This window comes from Heptranchias perlo, chromosome 36 (genome assembly GCF_035084215.1).
Source record: "Heptranchias perlo isolate sHepPer1 chromosome 36, sHepPer1.hap1, whole genome shotgun sequence".
NCBI lineage: Eukaryota > Metazoa > Chordata > Chondrichthyes > Hexanchiformes > Hexanchidae > Heptranchias > Heptranchias perlo.
The window spans coordinates 13,696,929-13,717,896 of record NC_090360.1 but is presented as its reverse complement, the minus strand read 5'-3'; the positions used below and the strand labels follow the sequence as shown (position 1 = coordinate 13,717,896).

Here is a 20,968-nt window from a genome sequence, read left to right as displayed (position 1 = left end):
GTGCACCTGCCTTCTGGGCAACAGATGTCCAGCCGGATAGATGAAGAAAGAGATTTTATTTAATTAAAAAAACAAGGGAAGCTTACCCAAATAGCTCCATTTAAAAAAAAACTAACGTTAAAGAAGTAGGAAAACAGGATGGTGTTGGCAGGGCACAATTAGTTAAAGTGGTTCCACTAACTCAGCTCAATGAAAGTGCCAACCTACTTACCCAGCATGGCGTAGCGTGACTGTTGTGGACTAATCTGTGGACCAGATTGTCCCACCCTTCTGGCAAGAGGATATTGCAGGATAGAAAATGGCTTCCAAAGAAAAAATGTGGGAGGCAGGAATTCAGATCGAAAAAACCCCTCTCTTTTTATAACTTACAGTTCATGATGTTGAATGACATCTTCGCCTTTTCAATTTCAATGCTAATTTGTTTCCCCAACCTCATGTACATAACATGTGTCTACGAGCAAACCCATATGTGTGTGCGTCTGCCAAATAGTTGGGATCTACACCATATGTGTGCATATTCTGCACCCACAAATTTACATATGAATTTGAGACATAAGCTAAGAAGACTGCAGAGCTGGCTGAATTGGAGCATGGAGTATTATTAAATGTCACATTTCTGGAAGGTCTCCTAAAGAGATTGGCACACAGACTGATCCTCTGAAGTTGGTCATAAGGGAGACGGGTAGCTTTCTTGTGTGAGAGAGACAGCAGGTAATTCTGCAAAGAGTGAATTGTGCCACAACCCACTAGTCTGTATGGATCAGTGGGTGCAAGTCACCCTACTGGTTCAGTTGCTGAGTGCACTGCCTCATATGTAATTGAACTATACAGACCAGGAATATCCCAGGTTCAGTCCTCGGTCTGTGTTCAGTTAGGTAATCTCAGATGGCTGGTGATAGAATTGACTTCAGTGCCACTTGTGATCCCTGCTACAAAGTGTGGATGTAGAATGAGGATAGGATTAAGCTCTGCTATGATAATCGCTGCGGTTAAAAAGACTTAACTCAGCAGAATTGAATTTGCAATAAAGAATAAAGCCATTCATTCCATTGTGTCTGTGCTGGTGCCAGTTCGACACCTGGTGCTTTCTACTCTAATCCCATTGCCCTTTCCTTTCCCCATATCCTTGCATTACATAGAATTACATTGAATTTACAGCACAGAAACAGGCCATTCAGCCCAACTGGTCGAATATATTCTTCCTTTTCGTATACTTATCCAATTCCCTTTTCAAATAAAATGATTGTCTCTGTCTCAATAGCCATCTGTGGTAAAACATTGCATGATCTATTAACCATCTGTTGTGGAAAAACACATTATTTTCATTCTCCCCTTACAGACTCTAGTCATCTGGGCTGATGCATAAAGAGTAGCCACTTGGGAAAGGACTACAAGGTGGCCAATAGCTATTGAACTGTGCTCAGCATGAGGTAGAGCCTTCAGGAAAGGAGAGAAAAGTGCCGGGGAAAAAAGCTCAAATTGGTAGCCAGAAGAGCTCTTACCTGATAAAATATAGTTGGAGCAAACTGAAATAGTGCATTGTTAATTTTGTCCACACTCACTTAACTGTTTATAAAGGGCACTGGGATATTTGTTACTGTATTTGACAGTGCAGCATCTTGATCCACATCTATTGTCCTAATTCCAAGATACGTACACAGCACCTGCCTTACTTCTGTTACATTGTGTTAAGTCATTTTTAGATTAACCAAAATAGCACCTAGAAATTTAGCCTGCAGCTGCCACAGACATTTCAGAGTCTTGCCTTTGGATACATGAATACTCTTAGAATCATAGAATCATAGAATGATACAACAAAGGAGGCCATTTGGCCCAAAGTACCTGTGCTGGCCCTTTTGTAAGAGCTATCCAATCAGTCCCACTCCCCCGCCCTTTCCCCATAGCACGGCATTTTTTTCCCTTTGTGTATTTATCCAATTCCCTTTTGAAAGTTATTAATGAATCTGCTTCCATCACCCTATCAGCAGTGCATTCCAGATCATAACAACTCTGGAGGTTATTTCTACTGTCTGGCAGCTTGTGAAGTGATGCCACTGCTCTTTTCACTTAGTCATCTGTTGCATGGAAACAATGGGCCATCGAAGTCTTCCAATATCCCCAACAGAAAGAAAAAATAATCAGTAATAACGAAGTTCATTATGATTATTCATAACTAATTTCTAAGAGATTGAACTGAAGGACAAGGCACCTACTCATAGGAAGCACTTTCCAATTATCAAATATGATATATTTGGAACGATTGCACCAGTTCTATTCAGTTTCCATGTATGATATTATTATTTAATCATTCACACAGACCTTTATTCCATAGAACAGGAAATAGTACACAAGGAAATCAACTCATCCCTTCCTTCTCAATAGTCTACTATGCCCACGTCACTGTGCCTCTTTTTTTGTAAAATGCACTCAGGCAGTCACATGGAATAAACCTGTGCCCTTGCCAACTGATATTCTAGTCAGTCATGTATGCATGTGTTCTTGTTGCATCACGCTGCACTCATGCAGTCACGTGGTAGAAACAGAACCTCTGTAATGATATGTAAAAGTTGCACCCTTGTATCATGTGCCCAAAATTTCAAAAAAATGCAGAAATTATGCTCAAAATAATGACTCTACTGACAGTTCTTGAGACAACTAATGACCCAAGTCATGTTGAAGAGGTGCAAGATGTGCATGATGCTGAGGACAGAATTATTGTTATAATCCTGCATCTCTTTACTCAGAGAGTGGTGAGAATGTGGAATTCGCTACCACGTGGAGTGGTTGAGGCGAATAGCATAGATGCATTTAAGGGGAAACTAGATAAGTACATGAGGGAGAAACGAATAGGATATGCAGATAGGGTGAGATGAGGTAGGGTAGAGTCGTGTGGAGCATAAACACAGGCACAGACCAATGTAATTGAAAACTGCAGTTAGTATTTGTTTTATTGTATTTTTAGTCTATAGTTTTCTTTAAAAACAAAAAAAAAACCTTTTACAAATTAAAGCCTAAATTTTGCATTGCACATGGGCACATTCTCTTAGTACCTACTCAGGTGTATAGCATCGAAATGACTGTGGGAGATATTAGCGGATGAATGTTGAACAATTCTTCTCTCCACTATTTTAACGGAGGTGCTAATCCATTTATTTTTAATGGTTTAAAATCTCCACTAAGGTAGCAGATAGAGGAATGTCCTACAAATGGATGAAATGTTTGTCCACTAATATCACCAACAGTCATTTTGGGACTTATATAATCCGTCGCCGATTCGAAGAAATTAGGTGAAAGTTATTTCCATACAGGTGATGTCACTGCAACCCACCTATAGTAAATTAGATTGCAAGAAATGTTCAGTTTTGTTACATCTATGTGTAAAATATTCAGTCAGTGACAGCATAATCTGGCATTACATTGTGTAGGGATTTCCCAACAAATTTCGACTTCACCGCACGTCTTGAACTCATGATTGAATATACACAAGCAAATTTCCAATGGCACTGCTCATAATGACTGACTTGATACCTCGTTTATAACAACAGAGGTTTTGTCAATACAATGTGACTACACACCTTGAGGGGGAGCCGGTTACAAAACGTGAACGTGACATTTACAGACAAAGCAAGAATTTTCATATTATGGATATGGAGATATAGATAGCATACATTGAAGTGTATATTAACGATTTTTTTGCATATAGTGTAGGGTATATGTGTCTGTGAGATTGATGAAAGAGACTTTCTTACTGCCCTATATATAAAATTGTGTTTCTGTCCTATTCCTTCATCTGCGTAATTGGAGCTACTACTCGATTGGGAGTATTTGGAAAATTTATTCACTTCATAGGCCCGTTTTATGCAATTTCAAAGGTATTTACAACGAATGAATTTCCTTTCTAGGTGGGTAACTAATACTCATGCTCGTTAGGGTTCTCCCGGTTAATAGAAGATAAGGTGTGACTGTGCAGGAGCCGGGGCGGAGAGGCTTTGCTAGACAGGCGCTCTGTACTTCTGTGCACTGAGAGCTCTGAAGTACTGGCAACCTACGGGTGGTTGAGGAAAAAAAATTCTCTGCATCGTACACGTTTCCTTTTTAACCCACAACCAGCTACCTAAGCAAAATATGAGATGTGATTAACATCACTGACTCAGCGGGAGATTCTGGACAGTATCATCTCGGTTTGGCTAGTGCGCTTGATGGAGAATGGTAAAGTGATATATAGGACCAAAACGGTCCAGTGGTTTGTATTTCTAAAGCTCAACATTACTTGTTGGTTACATCAGCAGATTGCAAGTGCTCCTTACCGCTGCATAAGTGCTAGCAATGTGAGAAGTCTTGTGGAAAGGGACATAATGGAAGCCGCCGTACAGCGCCTTAACGCTTCAATATCTCCGATATAAATCGACAAAGCGACAACACCAACTGCTCTAAATCGACAAGGCCCCTGTGGGGTGTGTGAGGGAAAGTCTGTGACCCTTGTCTGGTCAAAAGATTTACCAGAAATATTGACATTCCTCAGTAAATGGTTCACATTTAACCATCAGGACAATACACGAGATCAGGGGAGCACCTCAGCTGTGAACAGACGGTGACCTGAGGAAAATCCGTTTTAGGCGGCATTGTAGCATCACAGAGCACCATAACCCCCCACCCCACCAGAGCAGCTTCATTGGGCGGAGGGGCTCACGTCTCACTGCTGCTGGAAGGTCGCAATAACACAGAATTTCTGCTCTCACATGTTCTTTCTCCCTGTGTAGGACAGTGCGCACAGGGATATGTCCATCAGTCTTAGTTACAATCACACGTGCACCTTCCCATTGCCATTTTGAAGTCGGCGAGTGATCCCCAAAGAACGCGGAGCTTTTAAAAGTCCTTATAAAGACATCAGGCAAGATGGGCTCAGCCTGCGCGCTTTTCACTGAAAATGTGTTTGGGATTTGTACGGTATTCCATCCAGAGTTTCCTCTCCTGGAATGAATGGGACACCTTCCCCCCCGTGCTTATTATGTGCTAGAAACCGGTTTCTATGTGAAAGGCACTTGCAATGAACTTGGATTGGGAGACATTGGACACAATCGAATCCTATCGGGCAGAAATAGCTGTTGCGTTAAGAAACTGTGACCAATAATCCAATTTTAACATGCAAATTGGACGAGATACCGCGCATTTAATGCTGCCGAAAACAGATGGCGAGAGATGTCATTACATCAACGTTTAAATGTAATGGCTTAAAGGTACTTTCGCCCCTTTGAAAAGATTGCCTAACATTTAAAGACTATCTCAACAAACAACTGTCCAACAGTATTATTTAACAGGAATACTCCCCGTCAGCTATTTCCTTGTGCAGTGCGCAATGTGCATAGTTCCGAATTATATTTTCTTTGTGTCGTTTAAGATTTTGGGGGGTGGGGGAGTCGGGGTGGGGCCGGAACGAACTCGGAAACGTTCCTTAAGTTTCAACTTCGGTCCTTTTACCTTTCAACAAGCTCTTTCAAACGGTCGAATTAAAAGCTGTAGTGGGGCTTGCATTAAAAGCTCTCCCGCGTGCATATGTTAACAATATCATTACTCACTGTCTGGTTCCACTTAAAATTAACAGTAAGTGAAAGACCAAAAATTAGGCTGGGCTGAATTAATTACTAACAACATATGTCAAGCTACAAAGAAGTTCTAACATGAATCCTCCCCCAGCTCCGTGCCTCCGCTCCTCGCTGACAGTCAGCTGGTTATGAACAAAAGTTTTTGTATGATTTTTCAAAAAATATATATTTCAGGCAATCACATAAATCATGAAACAGCCAAATAAAGACGGTGGCTCTTTTAGATGTGAAATAATGTAGGTTTTTGTAGAGCTTGCAATTTTCTTTGGTTGTATTCAAAACCCAGTAAGACTTTCTCTAGTGGTTCTATTTAGTTGCAGAGGTCAACTTTACTACAAAGTAGCCGTCTTGTTTTATAGGGAATGCGCTTGCAAACAGTTACACCCCAACACAAACATCTCCCCTTTACGTCAACGCTGTTCGCGTAAAACTTATTTCTAATGAAACGTTATAAAGCCATGTACAATCACTAAAGTGCTTTGAACCTACGCATATTATTTGAACCGTCCAGGTGTTGATGAAAATCCATTTCGGATGCAATTTGTTACTTTAAAAAAATAGCATTTAGAATCTGTTATAGAAAACGGCCTTAAAGTTGTGCATTTCATAAAGGTTTGGAGTTACATCTAGAAACGTGTATTATAAGACAGAGATGGGCGTTTTCTGTAACCCAGTAGTCACTGGGAGATAGTTTTATGATTTAAGCCGGTCATTAACTATAGTAAACGTACAAGTTTGATGATCTGAATAAATGAAAGTGCTTTTTCTTTTGGACTCTTGGAAGATTTTGTTTGAAAAAGTCCCAGATATCTTATGTCTTCTCTTGTCTTGATTTTAAAAAACATTTTTTGCTGAACACATTTCTCCTTTGTTTGTTGAACTCATTCTGCGGCCGAATTTTGCAATGAAAACAGAATTATCCACTAAATGTTTGTTTAAAATAAAATGGGTCCAGCCACAAACTCGGCAGCCATTCATCTTTAACTCGTCCAGAACCTCAGGCGAAAACTTTTATTTGCTGAGATATTGTACTGATTGAAATCTTAGTCACTGACTGGACGATAGAATCGGACAGTAATCGCCATGTGTTTTTGAAGTTTGATGACTTAATTAATTCGATCAGTTGCTAAATGAATTTAAGAATCCCGAAAATTAAGAGCATATTTTTATTTAATATGTATAGAAACTGGTTGCAATTCACCCGCGAAAAAACAGATATTCTGAAATACAGCAGTAGACAATCTAGTTTAACGCAAATAATGTAGGTGTAATTTGATTACACTCAAAGTGAATTTGCAAACTTGATACTAAAACTTATGTAACAACTGTTGATCCATATGTACGCCTATCTATATATGTGCATGTCTTTCATGTGTTACTGTATATATTTATTATGCACAGGTATAAAATTGCATGTACGGTGCAAATTCCTCACAACCACACGTGTTAACAACGTTGAATCTACGTCTAAACTTGAAAATAGTGTTTGTTTTTATTTCTACATATACATAACCCAACAAAAAAAAAACAAGTGCATCTTCCGAAGTGTCTTATTTGTGCTTATTGTAAAGTGAGAAATATTTAATGCCCAATTCGTTTAACACACAATCCTGACAAACTTGAAAGGAACTAATTAGCCACAAATAAAAAAAACGGTTCATTTGGGAAATCGAAATACATTTCGCAACTAATTATTTAAGCATACTTTGTTGGGGGGGAGGGGTGGAACCCGATCTACAATTTTTCGACGTATGTCAACATTCAATAAACCCGAAGACAGTTTAAGATTCTCTGTTAGGCAGGAATCCTACATTGGACTTCGAAACAAATAAATGTTTTATGGAGCTTTGAAAAACAGTTTTTTTCCCCTGAACTCAATAGCGATTCATTAAGCCCAGTATAATTATAAACGAACAATAATAGTAAAATGGTAACGAGAAATGATTTAAAAGTTTGTAACATACAGCTAACGGTAATATAACGGATAACGGTCGGGCACTTCACTCAAAATAACCAAGTTGCGTGACGAAGGAGTAAAGTTGCAATATAGCAAAGACAGTTTGGTCTGAAGATTAATAATTATTTGAAATATAGAAGTGCAGTCTTTGTTTCTAATTCCTCTTACACGTTACTCTGATGTTATGATAATTTATTGTAACGTTTATATATTCCGCTCCAAGGCATTTATTGCTCCACAAACGGACTTTCTTCTTGACGCTTATGATTATTACAGTAAAAAGGATTCCTAAGCTAGCAAACTTACTTTGAAGGTTCTGAATTGCAAGTTGGCTGAACTAGTTCTACCTGAATCATTTCAATGTGCCTGGAATTGACCAGTTAACTGCAGCGGGGGCCAGCAAGTAAGCAGCAAATACAGTACACTTTCAGTTTATCCCAAACACAGACATTTCGTTTCTGAAAAAGGAGAGAACAACAAGGTAGACCCCACCAAACTTTCATTTTTATACTCAGTTAAATTGATTAATTGTGTGTGTGTGTGTGTGTGTGGAGAGAGAGTCGGTTCAATATTAACAGATCTGATCTGATTATGTAACAATTTTAACAGTGTAAAAGCTGGGTCTTTCAATTAGTATTAAAACGAAATGAATACGATTGGATTTCGTTCTTTCAACATTCAAATGAATTAGAAATGTTATATAATTGATATACTGTGCAAAATAACACTTTTGTGGATGATTTTTAAAAATCAGTCTGTAATAAATGAAGATAATTCAAGAGTATATAATTGTGTTCAAGAGTATATAATTGTGATCTTTCCAAACCAATGCCCTGCGAAACTTTGTTTGGATTAACATGCGTTTGGCAGTTTTGAATTATTGGAGGGGAGCAAATTCAGGCAAGTCCGTGTTCTCGCATTTTGGGTTTGGTACATCCGTGGCAGATTGTTCCTGCTGATCTATCTTTCTCCCAGGCCCCAGTGGCTTTTTGCTTAGTCAGTGCTGATCCAGCGATTCTTGTTCAATACAAGTCTGGTTATAATGTCCCTCCCGACCTCTCGACAACTCGCTCCCAACTGTGGTACTCTCTCAAACTGCAAGAGGAGTCAGTTCTTAATAGCAAAGATCCAACAAGCTTATACTGGTTGCTGTAAATAATTCAGATATTTCACAAGTGCAGGAAGATGCACTTTAGATGAAGCGAATATACCTCTAGAAGTGAAATTTAAAAACCAAACTGGCTGCTTTAGTCACCCGAACCTGGGGAGACGTGGGGCGGGGGGAGGAGAGAGAGAAGGGTCTTTGTCCGTTTGAGGCGCGGGATGCTCTTTCCCTGGGAATGTGTCCTTACACTGTCTAATCTCCCAAATTCGGGTCAAAATGTTACACAGTCAGAAAATCTGCTTGAACAACATTTAATAAAAAATCTTTCTCGTTAATGCACGGCCGAATTGAAACAGTGGCAACTCTGTACAGTAAAATCATCTTATTTAATTAGAATTTGCATAAGCAAAATATCGATTTTTAACAATTCTTACGCTACAAGTTTTTTTTAAAAAGAGGATATGTATGACAAAGACTAGCACTGGACTTTATAAAAGTTTACATATCTCCCATTGTAAAACGCCATAGTAGCGTTCAAAGGCTTATGAGAAAAGTACATTTGACCTAAGAAATTATGTATTTCAATATTCTGCACCTCTAAACCGAGTGACTCATCCCACCGTTCTACCGCTTATATTATCTTCATTTATTACAGACCTGATGTTTTTAAGGTAGCGAATTCTTTATTACTAATAAACGCCCAACGATTGAAGCCCAATGCTCCCGTTATACTCAAATATAGAAAGTCATGGAATGAAAGCGGCAGCCGCTTGCTCCTGGTGTCTCTGTGCAGTAACCGGTTTCGAGCTGAGGGCTGGTCAGAATTCGCTGGTACCTTTTTAACGGGGCCCGGGTAAACTTGTCCAGCAATTTGTAGCGCGACTTTAATGATGTCAACAACGTGGTAATTTATGGTGTATCCAGGGAGTTTTATTTTAATTAACACAAACCAGCGAAGCACCACGTCGCTTTTGGTCGTCACACCGAACTGAACACTGAGAACAATCGTTTGAAACAAATTTTAAAAAAACTTTTCTTGCAGATGAAAAGAATAATTTCGTCAAACTTTTAACCACAAATATATAAAGTGACGGAAGTTAACAGAAGTTCGCCGAAATCCCTTTTAGAAATTAAATACAAAGAAGGTATTTCCGTACAGAATGTGTCTAACATGTAGAATATAATGTGTATATTATAGACAGCTTTTTAAAATCATACTTTGAGTTGTGAGAATGGCTTCAGCACAGGGTGAGAGTGATCGGAGGAAGACATGCAGGAGACATTAAAGTTTGAGGACAATTGGTTAAGTTGGGTTAACTGTTGCCTGTTCTCCCTGAGGTAGCTTCTCTGTTTGATCTTGCCGAAGCTGGCGCCTTCCATAACATAACTTGTCTGCCTATTAAATGCCTTGACTTATCTTGAAGAATTGCCTTTGCTTTTAGCTCAAGCATGGGGTTTGGGAGGGGGAAGAGAGAGAGAGAGCGAGAGAGGAGGCAGACACGTTACTAATAAAAAGATTATCCGAAGTGAAAATATGCAGAAAATGTATCCTGGACCTCTCATATTTAGGAGAAGCTTGTATTTAAATACCAGCCGAGCTGTTTTTTTCTCCTAAAGCATGGTTTCAATAAGTCACCAGTAATGAGAAAGGGATCTTGCTAAAGGCTGCCCTACTGCTTAATTGCGTTGAAATTGCTCTTGTGGGTCTGTGTTCCTAGGAGATTACAACCCCTTGAGCTATCAATAAACGTGCCCAGCAAGAGATCCATGATTAACTACTCATTTCTTTCAAAATGATTGTTGTTGCCTTTTAGAATCGAGAAGCCAATCGGGGCCGCACTTTCGTCGTCAGAACCCTGACCGAATCATCTCATTGGAGGGCGGCGAGATGACAGAAAAGTTCCAAGAACTTTATAGCCGAGCAACTCGGCTCCAAGTTAAGAAAAGTCAGACAGCGATTTTGGCAGATTGAGATTGGGAGAGTTAATTGATTGCCGTTGCTCCCCATGTCAAAAGAAAAGGACTGAGGGCTTTAAAAAAAAAGTGATCTGTAAAGGTGTATGGCCCCTTCCTCTCGGATGATGAATACTGTGCAAGGATCTCTCAACCAGGGAATTAAAGAGCAGGAGAAAGGCTCGGAAGCTACAGGAAAGGGGCGAGACTGCAGCGAAAGTTCACCCATGGACTCGAAGGGATGTAAGATCCAGATTTCCAGTCTCCCCTTCAGTGTGGAATCCCTCATATCAGATAGAAAATCGTTCAGGGCTCAGCTACCCTCCTCGGAGCCCGGGCTGGCCGCGGTTAACCCTTTAGCTTCTAAGGACCAGCCCTCCTCCAGAACTCATTACCCGGGTAAAAGTGACCCGTTGGAAGACTTTCAAAACTTTCCCGAGAATTCCTCCTCGCACGAATCGGAAAACCTTAGCGACAAGGAACAGTCGGCTTGGATTCAAAACGGTTCTTATTCACCGCCTCCAAGTAAGTCCCGTGAGCGGGTCACCCCTCTCGGGGCCGACTCACTGCTGTTAGAAGTTTTACAACCACTGGGGTACTTAAAGCGAGCGACGCTAAACTCACAATCGTGACTTCTTGCCGTTTCTCTCTGGGTTTTTTTCCCTGTGAGCTAGAATAATATATATATATATTTTTTTAAAAATACAAATCTCACAACTGTAATCTTTCCCACGAGTTTGGAAATTAAATGGTGGAGTCGGGCGGGATTCTAATAAGTTTACTTGAAGTCCTTCTGCTTCGAGCAGACAGGAAGATGAGCGCAACTGACGCCTGGGTTAGGGCGAGGAATGGCGATATCTGTACAGGACTCTGGGCCACAGACAGGACTGTGGGCCAGAGACAAGTTGGTAACCAAAAAAAAGTGGGAAGTGGCTGGTGCCAGATTTGCAAACTCCTAATATCTATTCCAAGGACTGCCTTTAATCCATGCCCTAACCCGGTTTAACTCGGAACCGTGCCTCCTGAATTATTTCTGTTTGTAATACAATAAATTAAAATCCGCATTTTACACTGCAGGAACAAGACATTTATTATTGGATAAACGGAACCCTGCCTGTAAATTGAAATTAATTCATGACATTTTGAAGGGAACAGCGAGTGCGTTCACCAGGGAAGAGATAAGTTACAACGTACGTTGCAACTCGGAACCGTCAGCCCTTGGAACACGGGGCACCTTTGCGCTGCCAAATACGAGGCGTGTCTGGCCTGCTGTGGAACAAGCTTGGGTGTCCTGTTTAGAACATTTTCGAGAGGCCATTAACTTGCACTGAATTCTTATTTATTGTATTTATTTAATACCCTAAAGTAGAGTTGAAAGTTCTGCGCGGACTGACCAGTTTATAATTTACACAACCGCAATTCAAAGCAGGTAATTTAATCTCCACCCCCCAGTAATTGCGAGTAGCCGTAAACTTCAGTAAAAAGTCTCTCATTTCTGAAGAGTTAGGAATTGGGGGTGAGTGGGGAGGGGCTTTGATTTCCCGTGGATCCCAAATTAATGGACGTTCTGGGGAACTAAAGCGTCTGTGTGGACATGACATTCCCCAAGTCCTGATCAAAAGTTCGGTGGAGTTGTATTCGGGCCTCCCTCAATGCGATATTGAACGAATTGTTCATTTAATATCGATTTTATTATCGTCAATGAAATACATGCATTTTTTCAGAATATGTGGACAACATTCTCCGCACTAAATCTGTGAGAATTCTTTGGTCCATTTACACTGTGCCGGGTTTTAAACCTAAAAGTACAGCTGCTAGAATGTGTAAGAATGTTGCATTCCGTTCGTGTATCCTAACTGTAAATAATAAAACCACACCCCACAAGGTCATGTCCTTTTAATTTAGGCATCCTTTGAAAATTCTATTCTTCTAGAAATAATTTCTGCCTATTTCGAATGCTTTGATGTCCTTCTGGATGTTTCAAAATTCCGCTACACGCAGAGAAGCTGAAATGGTTTGTTCCCTTCTTGCTTTTTTTTTAATTACAGGGCATCCCAGTCCCCCGCCATGCACACTGAGGAAACATAAAAACAACAGGAAGCCCAGAACTCCCTTCACGACGTCTCAGCTCCTGGCGTTGGAGCGCAAATTCCGTCAGAAACAGTACCTGTCGATCGCCGAGAGGGCGGAGTTCTCCAGCTCCCTCAACCTGACCGAGACCCAGGTCAAGATTTGGTTTCAAAACCGAAGAGCGAAGGCAAAAAGACTACAGGAAGCCGAACTGGAGAAACTCAAACTGGCCGCCAAACCTCTGCTGCCCTCGTTTGGGTTGCCATTTCCCATAGGGACCCATCTCACATCTCCATCTTTATATGGACCGTCCAACTCCTTCCAGCGCCCTGGTCTTCCTGTCCCGGGACTCTTTACAACCCCAGTCACATATGGAATGTATTATTTATCGTAAATTGTAACTGTTCTCCTGACTTGAGAAAGACATGATTCCCTTTTCCCTCTGATAATGAAGTCAGCTAGCCAAATTCTCCACCACGGTGTTTTTGGCTATTGAAACTTGCTTTTAAATAATTCAGATAGCCCTGGAATCACTGTAGCGGTCTGTGCTAGCCGCGCTAAACCCTCGAAAATTAAGAGTTTGTCTAGTTGATCTATCTAAACTGGGTCAACTGCTAAGATTATTTGTTATCCTATTTAGTCATTTTCCGGTATTATTGAACCCAAAGTGCAATTCAAGATCATCAAAAAAAAAATACAGAATAATTTATATAGAAAAGATAATTTTTCTAAGTCTGTTCCGTTCAACTCGATTTTTTAAAAAAAACTTTCTAAATTCCATAGCAAAAAGGCGACAAATCATTCACACAATAAAGCTGTCATCTTATTTGGTTTAAAGTGTCTCGGCTTTAATGATAAGTGGAAGAGAAAAGTTGACGCTTGAATGTTGCAGTGTCTCTAGACTGCGCATCATTCCTTGGAAAAAAATTACCCTCCAGGTTTTTTTTTGTTGTTAGGTGAATTATAAGTAATTCGGTTGCTCAGATTTCCGTGCAACCCTTAAGTTTGAAATTCATTGAATTGAGCTACTCTACGCACACACCCGTTCCCTTAAAACCAGCCCCGGCTGAAGAGATTTTAACATTTCACGGCGATGTAATTAACGAATATGCAGATTGAAAGCCGAACTTGCTGCAGGCCACGACAGGGAAAGAGATATCTGCTCTTTAAAAGGGAGTACTATGTCATTTTATAAAATTGTCACTTATAAAGCAGCCCATTAGAGACGGAAGTTGCACCTATACAGTGATTTTAAAAAAAATGTGTTTTGATCATTTGCTTAGGAACAAAATCTATTCCATCACTTTATAATAATAAAAACTGGTGACCCCGCGCTGTAAATATAGTGAATGTGTATCTATAGGACTAGGGTTTGCGTTTGGTTTTGGACATGTGTTGTCAGCCGCAACGTTTATAAATCAGACGAGACAACTCTGAAAATTGTTTACCAATATTTAAATATATATATTAAGTGCATTTAAAATACGTTTTTAAGAACTGTTTACATTTTCTTAAATAGTGTACAGGTTATTGTATGTACAGAAGGTAAATTCAGTCACAAGGATCCCATTTGTTTTTGTACATTAATCGTCCAATAAACTCTTAATTGTGTTTTTTCTAACTTACTTTAATTTTTTTGATAATTAAAGCAAACTCGCTGAAGTTACTAAAAATGTTTTGCGAAGGAGATTAGAACTATATATAATAGACCGAGTTTAAATTGATAACTGGGAGAGAAAAAAGTTTGGGATTGAGTGTCGAGCCTTTATTTATTTGGTGTGGGGTTTCGGGCTGTCGCCGCGGGAATTTATTGCTGCAATAAGCCCCAAAAGTCATTTCGATCGCAATAGGAACGGCGGAGGTCACGGATAAATGAACATTAGACTGGTGCGTTTTGATCCGGCGATTTATGAGAATTATACAGAAAACAGCGGATTTCTGGTGTTATTAGGACGCAGCTCTCGGTCGGATGACAGCAGCGGAAGTGTAGCCCCAATCTGGCTTGGTTCGTATTTTGGGTGAGATTTTGTTTGTATTGGATTTTTTTTAAAAAAGCAAATCACGAACCAAAAAAAAACTCAAAACTTTTTGAGTTGTGTCTCTGTTCTGCGGCGTGCGGTTTATCGATGGTGTCCGATCTTGAGTTAGATCTGGGGTTTTACCCCAACAAATACAGTAAACTTTTTTAAAAACTTTAATTTTACCTCCTGACATTTAAAATAAATTTAAAGAATCTACTTAGATTTGAATCAGCCGAATAGGTTAAACGATTAATTAACGATGCATCCGTTAACAAAGTCTTAATCACTACTATAACAATTATAAAGGTTTTAAACTTCAAGCTTCGTTGATTAAATTATTACTTAGAGGAACTTGTCTTTTAAATTCAGTTTTTTTTATGGGCTCTGCTGGCTGTTGATCGAGCGGGAGTCTTTGGGAGATTATTATATGACAATCCTGTGCATTTATTCCCTATCACCTATTTGGTCAGAGGCTGCGAGTCATGCATCGTTTAACGAGATCCCCTGTTTGATGCTGATGAATGTAACAGTCACATTAATTTGCCAACATAATTACAGGAGCTTTCTGTTTACGTAACAAAAGTTTGATGTAATTGTCTAGGATGCCGGAGGAGGGGATCTGGCGATTATTGTAATCATTTAAATGAGGAGTATGGGTCTACCGTTTTCCCCCAGCCTGAGCAACATTTTCTCGTGCCTCTGCCTGCCTCCGTAAAATGATCCTCAGCACCGAGCCCTGTGTTGGTTTAAGTAACGGTGGACTGTGGGTCAAAATTTCGGTCTGCGGTGTTTGATGTTTATTATCCCAAGTTCAAAAGGACTTGTAGAAATTAAAATATCAATGCGATTTTACATGACAGTGCTCGACAGAAAAGACACCACCACAGCAATCCGTGTGCTCGGGATAATTGCGGAGGATTTAATCATTTGAAAAGTCACTTAAAGGGTTAGAATTATTTCCGCTCGATATGGGCTGCATTTCAGTTAAAACAAGCCCCCGATGTCTGCAGACGACGGTCGTGTCCCAAACATAATGCAATATCCCCACCTAGCGTTCGTCTCATATATTCCCATTCAATAACCCCGCTTGTCTGTGTTGTTTGGGCAATCTACAAACCAGATTCTGCCCCCGCCGCACTTTAACGGCGCTGTTTTGAAACCTTGAGCGCATCCTAATCTTTGCGCTTGTCCCAGGCAAATCCCATTTTTTTTGAAAAATTGACTTTATTTGTATTCACCGTTACCGAGCATAGCTCCAGGAAATGGAACCGAGATACAATTTAAGAAAACACAATGTGCTGAGATTCCCAGTCAATGAATTTATTTTACAAATTTTGTGTAGACATAGATAATATCCCAAAACTCCATGTGGCAGAAAGATCCAACATTCAAAATGTCATTTACACTAGTTCACTAGAACGTGTGTGCTTTCCAAATCATAACCTCACAGGTTACTGCTGAGGGGATTTGTTATCCTGAGTCAATAAAGTTGAATTATAATTAACTAACTAGCTTGCTAAGATATATGCTTCGCTCAGGATTTACTACATATTGCAGATTTCTACCTCGATATGTTTAATCACTAACGCAGTGAGTTAATTAAAACAAAATAACTATCTTTTGCAAAACATTATAAGGCCTAAACAATAAATGGTGCACTGGAATAATAATATTCAGGGTGCTGAGCAATTAAGACATGAATAATTGGAAGGCATCTCATCCGTGTATCAGGATTACATGTAAATATTGGGCTGGAGTTATATAATAGGGGTAGCAGTGCATTCAAATTAAATGCATGGATTAGAATGATCACTGTGCATTACTGCATAGTATACCTAAAGTTAACTGTACATTTCATGGTTGTCATTGCTCCCTCCTTCGATTTGTTTTGATTGTTTATAATGCTGCTTTTAAAATCAAACATAATTCCTTTACACCATACTGTGAACTATATTACCATATCTCATCCTTATAAAATACTCACTTTTTCCAAATGTCTTTCCTTTCCTGAAGGCACTGACTGACGCTGAGATATGGTTCCACTGGCCAAATGGCCATTCTTCATGTGTGAGCCAGAATGGGGGGTGTCCAAAAGCTATTTGACTACGGGAGGACATCACAGTCATGCCTGATCCTGACCACACTTGACATCCATGTGTGTGCATTTTCCAGCAAGAGTGACTGAATACCAAACAGGAGTGGGAGCCATAGCTGATATTTTTGTTTTGTTTTACCTCTCTAACCAAGAAATGCTGGGTTAATTTTAGAGGGTGAACTGAGAACAGCTAAACCCAACACAGACCAAATTAGGGACTTTCCTGGTCTCAGTCCCAAAACAGGAAGTGCATTTTTCCATGGATCTATCAGAGTAGCTTCTTTAAACATTCTGAGCAGAGGTGCCTGGAACACACCTTTTCTATTTTCACCCCCCCCCCCCCCATCTCCATCCATCCTAGCACGTTTCATAAATTTTATAAAGCAGTGTTGACAGTGCCCTTTCTCAATTTCCTCTGGAGTGTCGGACTGCACAGTCTGACAGGCATTGTCAATGTAGCAATAAAATAATTCTTAGTGCTATGACAAAACTATTCTGTACAGAGATCATCAAAACAGCTTCACAGCCTTCAACCTTTGAGTAGTATTAGTGTGGTTTCTTTTTAATGGAGTTTTTATTTATATGTATTCTGATCTCCCACGGCATTGTTCATGGGTAAACCAGGAGGTGGATTGTAATTCTGATGTTTATCGCTATGTGTCTATAATCGTAATATAGCAAATTTATTGACCCCTATTATAGACAATTCTAAAAGTTTTTATTCTTCTCCCTCACTTCCACAAAGATTTGGAGTTCTTGCTAAAGCTACACCAGGGATGGTTTTCCCACCAATGAATTTCCAATGAATAGCAGCATGGGCAAATGGCCATTCACCATGATCTAGGTCCAGCTGACTGGCTGCAGTGTCTGAGGTCTAGCATCAAAGTGTTTCAAACATCACCTTCTGGTGCTGGCCAACTTGGTTGACACAAACAAAAACGTCATATGAAATACCTTTGTCTTAGGCTTTTATTTAGCAGCTTAAACTGCACCAAAAACATCTTTTAATTTTTTTAATGCTGCACAATTGCTACTTAAAAATTGTATGCTTAGTTGTCATGTGGCAATAGCTGTCATAGCACACTCTGCATATTGTAGTCCCAGAGAAGCAGAGTGTGTAAAAGGACAACTTTTTTTCAAAATTTCAAAATATACTTTATTTCATAAAATTTAAAGATACACACAGTTCATTGTAAAAAGACACAATTTCAAGCAATATAGTTCAAACCAATGCAATGCAGATCGTTCACAAAATGATCTCATTTTTACAATTCAAAACACACTACATATCTTGTAATATGTTCTGTACAATACAAGGTGGGGCAGCCTTTCACGGTGGCCTTTCCCCATAGAGCCTTTGCGTAGGCTGCACCTTGCTTCATTGCATCCCGCAGCATGTATTCCTGGACCTTGGAGTGAGCCAGTCGGCAACACTCGGTCATGGACAGCTCCTTCAGTTGGAAGACCGACTAGTTTCGGGCGGACCAAAGGGCCCCCTTCACCGAGTCGAGTGTGTAAAAGGATAACTCCCATGCTGCATTTACCCTCCCCCCCCCACCCACCCCCGACAGAATTTGTCAACAGGAGTTGGAAATCCTGGGCCAATTGATTCTTTTCCACCTCATTATCATGTCACATGGATTGACATGGTGCATTCTGGATACTGTAGTTCCAAAGCATAGGATGAAAAGTACAACTCCCATATGCATCTTTCTCATGCACACATTCTGTTCGTAAGAACTGGAAATCCACAGCACACAAAGCTCCTGAAATTTGTAATACTCAGACTAAAGCAGGATTGGAACCTCAGCCCCAGAGAGAAGGGCTGGTCTATGTGGGTGAAATTTCTTTCAAGGATTTCTAGCCTGGGTAAGTTTAATGATTTTGGTGCAAGTTATTGAATTCCCTGTGTCTTAGCGGGCTCATACCCTTTATATTCAGCTGGGTTAGTAATCACAATAGAATCATCTTAAAATAAAAAACTAAATTCAGTAATGTGATTGGTTCAAATTGCAGCTTTTGATTTCATTGTTTATTTATGAGAGAGCTTCCTGAATCTATATTTCGACCAATCAGCATGATTACGTTCTTTATTTGAACCAGTAAAAAAGTATGACAAGATGTTTTTGTTACAAATTCTGTGCCACCCTGCACATTTAATGCATTAGATGCAAGACATTTTAATTGTATAGATATGCATATCTATATAATGAAAAATCTTGCATCTTGCATATTATCGCGTCACATCTCAAACTGTTTGACTTCAGGATGTCAATCACCCGTTTGGGAAAAATGTGATTGGTCGAAATGAGGACTTCTCTGTTAAATAACCAATACCCAAATACTAAACATGAATAAATCAAAAGTAGTTTGATTCATTTACTAACAACAAATGAGAAATGTGTACGTAGAAGAAAAATTAACAGCTGACTTGCTCAACTTTTTTTTCCCACAAAACTGGCAATCAAATCACTTGAATTTTTTTGTAAATTTAGTCTGCCATTTTGATTTTTCAGCTACCTGGAAATATACCTATGTAAGTAATATTAGAACACAAGAAACCAGTAAAAAAAAGTAAAATGTATATTCTTACCCAGAGATGACTATGCCATATTGTAAATCCCCGGAACTTGTTTTCTTGCACAGGCCTAATTCTCTAGCGGGAGCTTAGAACCCAATTGAGTACTTGCCTGAAGCTTCAATTATTGAGTTAGGCCTTGTTGCCTCTGTTTTCGGCTGATGCCTTGATTCTCCCAATTGGCTGCAGTTCATGACATTCTCGGCAAATTGCTCCCCTCTTTATTGTGACTCTTGCAGATTACGTTCCATCGCACTAAGTCTGATAAACAAAGCATATTTTGGAGGTTGTGGGGTGGGGGGAGGAGTTGCATTGCACAGCAGGGTTGTATTTATGATTTGCCAGGACGTACTGTTTAAAAATCCTGTCCATTTCTCATACCACAGTCCACCAACTGAATCTGCTATATGTCAGGAAAAAAACAATTTAAATAACTATATGTTATTCAGTTATACACTTTATGTTCATTAAGTTCCAGAGACAAGACTCTCACAATTTCTCAGTCAGTCTCTGCAACTTCTCTCGAGAATAGTACTTGTGATTTGAATTTTACACCCACTGAACCAGATTTTGGCGTCTGTAGCGATAGGGTCTCCTGCATTCTCAATCAGCAATTGAGCTCTTTGCCACTTTGGCCCCATCCAGTACAGCATGGTCTTCCTTGAACTACTGTTCTCCCCCATGTTACATGCACAGATCTGTTTATGTAACTGGTGATGCGGAGATGCCGGTGATGGACTGGGGTTAACAATTGTAAACAATTTTACAACACCAAGTTATAGTCCAACGATTTTATTTTTAATCCCACAAGCTTTCGGGGGCTTTCCCCTTCCTCAGGCAGTGTGGGCCTGAGGAAGGGGAAAGCCCCCGAAAGCTTGTGGGATTAAAAATAAAATCGTTGGACTATAACTTGGTGTTGTAAAATTGTTTACAATATGTAACTGGTATGAGAGGAATAAACGTATCTCTTCATCTACCAGCAGCGGGTAAGGGAACTAATCAAAAACACTTCAGTGTTTCTGAAGCACATCTCTGGCAAACACCTTCCCAAATCCTCTAAATTGCCAAGTATATCATCACCACCCACTGCTGCAATAGTTTAATCTCCAACTCACTGTGAGCAATACCAAGGGAGGCCTGTATATCTAGTTGGATAGCAAAGAATGAGTTCAAGGCTGTGATTTAATCTCCAAGCTCAAGTGACACTCAGAAGTCACTACTGTTTTGCTTCCACAGGTTCATCACTTCAGCCCACAGTGAGTTACTCTTAAGCTCTTAGCCATTCAGGCTATTTTCTGTACAACGCAAATCTAAAAATTTAATCAAGACTGTTCTTGAAATTAAAAGTTATGTCTAGCAAATTTTACCCATATAGATCTACAGACAGGTGAATAAGTTGCGATTTACAATGTATAATATATATGAATTTTCATCACACTGAATGCTCTCTAATTGAGGTCACTAACTGTGCTTTACGGTACATTCGAGACAGCTTCTCCTATTACTTTCGATAGGAGCACTAAAAGAATATTAAGAACGAAAACTAGAATCGCACGGAACAACAGACCACCCAACAGCAGCAATAG

The 20,968-nt window shown here is 39.7% G+C and overlaps 1 protein-coding gene across 1 annotated transcript; it reads left to right on the top strand.

Annotated features, from left to right (window-relative positions):
- Positions 1-10,618: 10,618 nt before the first annotated feature.
- msx3 (muscle segment homeobox 3) lies at positions 10,619-13,639 on the top strand. The gene is made up of 2 exons (XM_067972362.1): positions 10,619-11,143; positions 12,667-13,639. The coding sequence occupies exons 1-2, from the start codon at positions 10,726-10,728 to the stop codon at positions 13,080-13,082; spliced, it is 834 nt and encodes a 277-aa protein (XP_067828463.1). The 5' UTR covers positions 10,619-10,725; the 3' UTR covers positions 13,083-13,639.
- Positions 13,640-20,968: the final 7,329 nt, after the last annotated feature.

Coding starts and splice junctions, on each gene's coding strand:
- msx3 (XM_067972362.1), top strand. CDS start 10,726: ATGGCCCCTTCCTCTCGGATGATGAATACTGTGCAAGGATCTCTCAAC. Junction 11,144..12,666: donor TTCTTATTCACCGCCTCCAA/GTAAGTCCCGTG, acceptor TTTTAATTACAG/GGCATCCCAGTCCCCCGCCA.